The sequence below is a fragment of the Merops nubicus genome, unplaced genomic scaffold (genome assembly GCF_000691845.1).
Source record: "Merops nubicus isolate BGI_N331 unplaced genomic scaffold, ASM69184v1 scaffold20280, whole genome shotgun sequence".
Taxonomy (NCBI): Eukaryota; Metazoa; Chordata; class Aves; order Coraciiformes; family Meropidae; genus Merops; species Merops nubicus.
In genome coordinates, this window is record NW_008585082.1 from 2,262 (window position 1) to 4,240 (window position 1,979).

Consider the following 1,979-nt stretch of genomic DNA (forward strand, 5'->3'; position numbering starts at 1 on the left):
CGTCCGCGGGGCCCCAAGCCGAGGACGAGGCTGTCTATTACTGTGGTAGTGCAGACAGCAGCAGCTATGTTGGTCAGGTTAATGCTGATGCTGAGGGTTTTTTTCCCTCGCCTTCGTTGCTGTGCCTAACTCCACACGGGCATTTTGCACGGGTTGGGGTTGTGGCTGTGGTTGCTCTTGCTTTGCAGGGCTTTGTCTGTGACACCTTCATGATGCTGGCTCCTGTCTGCTGCCCACGGTGTGCTGGAGATGCTCCCATTACCTCTGTCACACATCATGTCCCCATGCAGCTTCTCGTGGGTTGGGGTCCTCCTGTCCTGCAGCCACTGGCCACTGGCCTGGATGTGGCCCCACGTAGGGCACTGGCAGGGTGGTCTCCATGCTGCTTCAAGCACTGGGTGCCCACTGCAGCCACTGCCCCTGGGCTGCCTGCTCTCACAGACAGATGTGAATTGTGCCCCAAGGGGAGCAGGCAGTGAGAGGGTCCAGGCTCTGGCTCCAACCTGGTTCAGGGAGTGCCTGGACTAGGGCCAGTGACAGGGTGTACCACCAGTGTGCTTGTGGGCAGAGGAGACCCATCGCTGTGCCACTGGCTGAGGAGGGCTGTGCTCCTGGGCACGGGCTGACCCCCACCCTTACCCCTCTTTCCCACTCTGGTCTCGATGCAGGGCCTGCTCAACCACCCTTAAAGTATGTGATGCTGAGAGGAAACACTTGCATCTCCTGCTCCATGATTAACGGCTACTATGGTGGCTCCAGCAGAAGACACGTGGCACTGCCCGGGTCACTGAGATATATTTAAACAGCAAGAGACCTTCAGACATCCCCTCATGACTCTGGATCCACCTCTGTCTCCACAGCCACGTTGACCATCGCTGGGGTCCAATCCCAGGTCTGTCTCCTCCTGTGGTGCCCAGGACAGTGCTGCTGGTCGCTCAGCATCCAGGTGGCTGGCAGGGTGGCCGTGGCTGGGTGCTCGGGGTTGCCCATTGCTGTCTGCTGTGTGTGGGTGGCAGCGGTGCTGCCGGTGCTGCTGGAGGACGTGGGAGTGGCACAGCTCCCGGGAACGTGGGTCTGTGGGGTGGCTGGTTGGTCGAGCTCACAGGGTGGGATGTTGGTGCTGTGCCTTTATCTACTGTTGGGGAGCCTTTGTGCCAGAGGCCCGCTCTCTCCCTTCCTGGGGAATGCAGTGGGGCTCCCCTCTTTCAGATGCTGGAAGCACAAAACAAGCACAAATCACAAAGCTGGATGCTGCAAACAAAGAACCTGTGCCAGGGCAGTCACAGGGGCTGAGTGAAGATTCAGTGGTCTGTGCTCTAGACACCCTGATAAGGAATGTGGAATGCAGTAGAGGCTGTTTGCCCCATTTCCTCACCTATCTCACACTGGCTGTTGTCTACTCCCTGCAGATGCAGATAAGGATGTTTTGTGCTGATTCCATGGAACAATTGTCTGCCCACAGCCACATCCCTGCACTTTATACATCAGTAAAAAAAAAGAAAAGGTATAGATGTCATCCCTTTTTGGACCAAGTTTGTGGGAAGAGAATTCAGCACCAAGTCATATGGACTGACCAATGGGTTTGTTCTCCTTGGGGCTCCTTTTGGAGATTTGCAGCCTTGGCTCTGAAGAGTGATCTTTTTCCCCTGGAGATTATCTTTATTGTCATTGCAATTGCTTTTTAGAGCTCTATAGCTAGTCTGCAGCTTAGTTTATTGATCAATGGTAATCGTAAAGAGTCTGTATGTTCTGGGTAACTAACCTGTGCTAGTTCTGAACCCGACGGCTGCTGTTGAATGCAGCCAGACCTACAGCAAGAGGGCTGTGCTGGGGCAGGTAGCAGAGGTGGTGCCCCAGGCTGGAGAGCCGTGGCAGGAGGATATGTGCCCTCTCAACTTTGCTGGTTCCCTGGTCCAGGCAGCGCTGACTCAGCCGGCCCTCGGTGTCAGCCAACCCGGGAGAAACCGTGCAGATCACCT

General features: G+C 55.9%; 1 gene segment (V, D, J or C); it reads left to right on the forward strand.

Annotated features, from left to right (window-relative positions):
* The window catches only part of LOC103778908, a gene marked incomplete at its 3' end in the record, with an annotated part of 581 nt that extends 509 nt beyond the window's left edge, over positions 1-72 (forward strand). The window contains 1 exon segment of the V gene segment in view: positions 19-72. Within this exon segment, the coding sequence occupies positions 19-72 (54 nt within the window).
* Between the last annotated feature and the right edge of the window lie 1,907 nt (positions 73-1,979).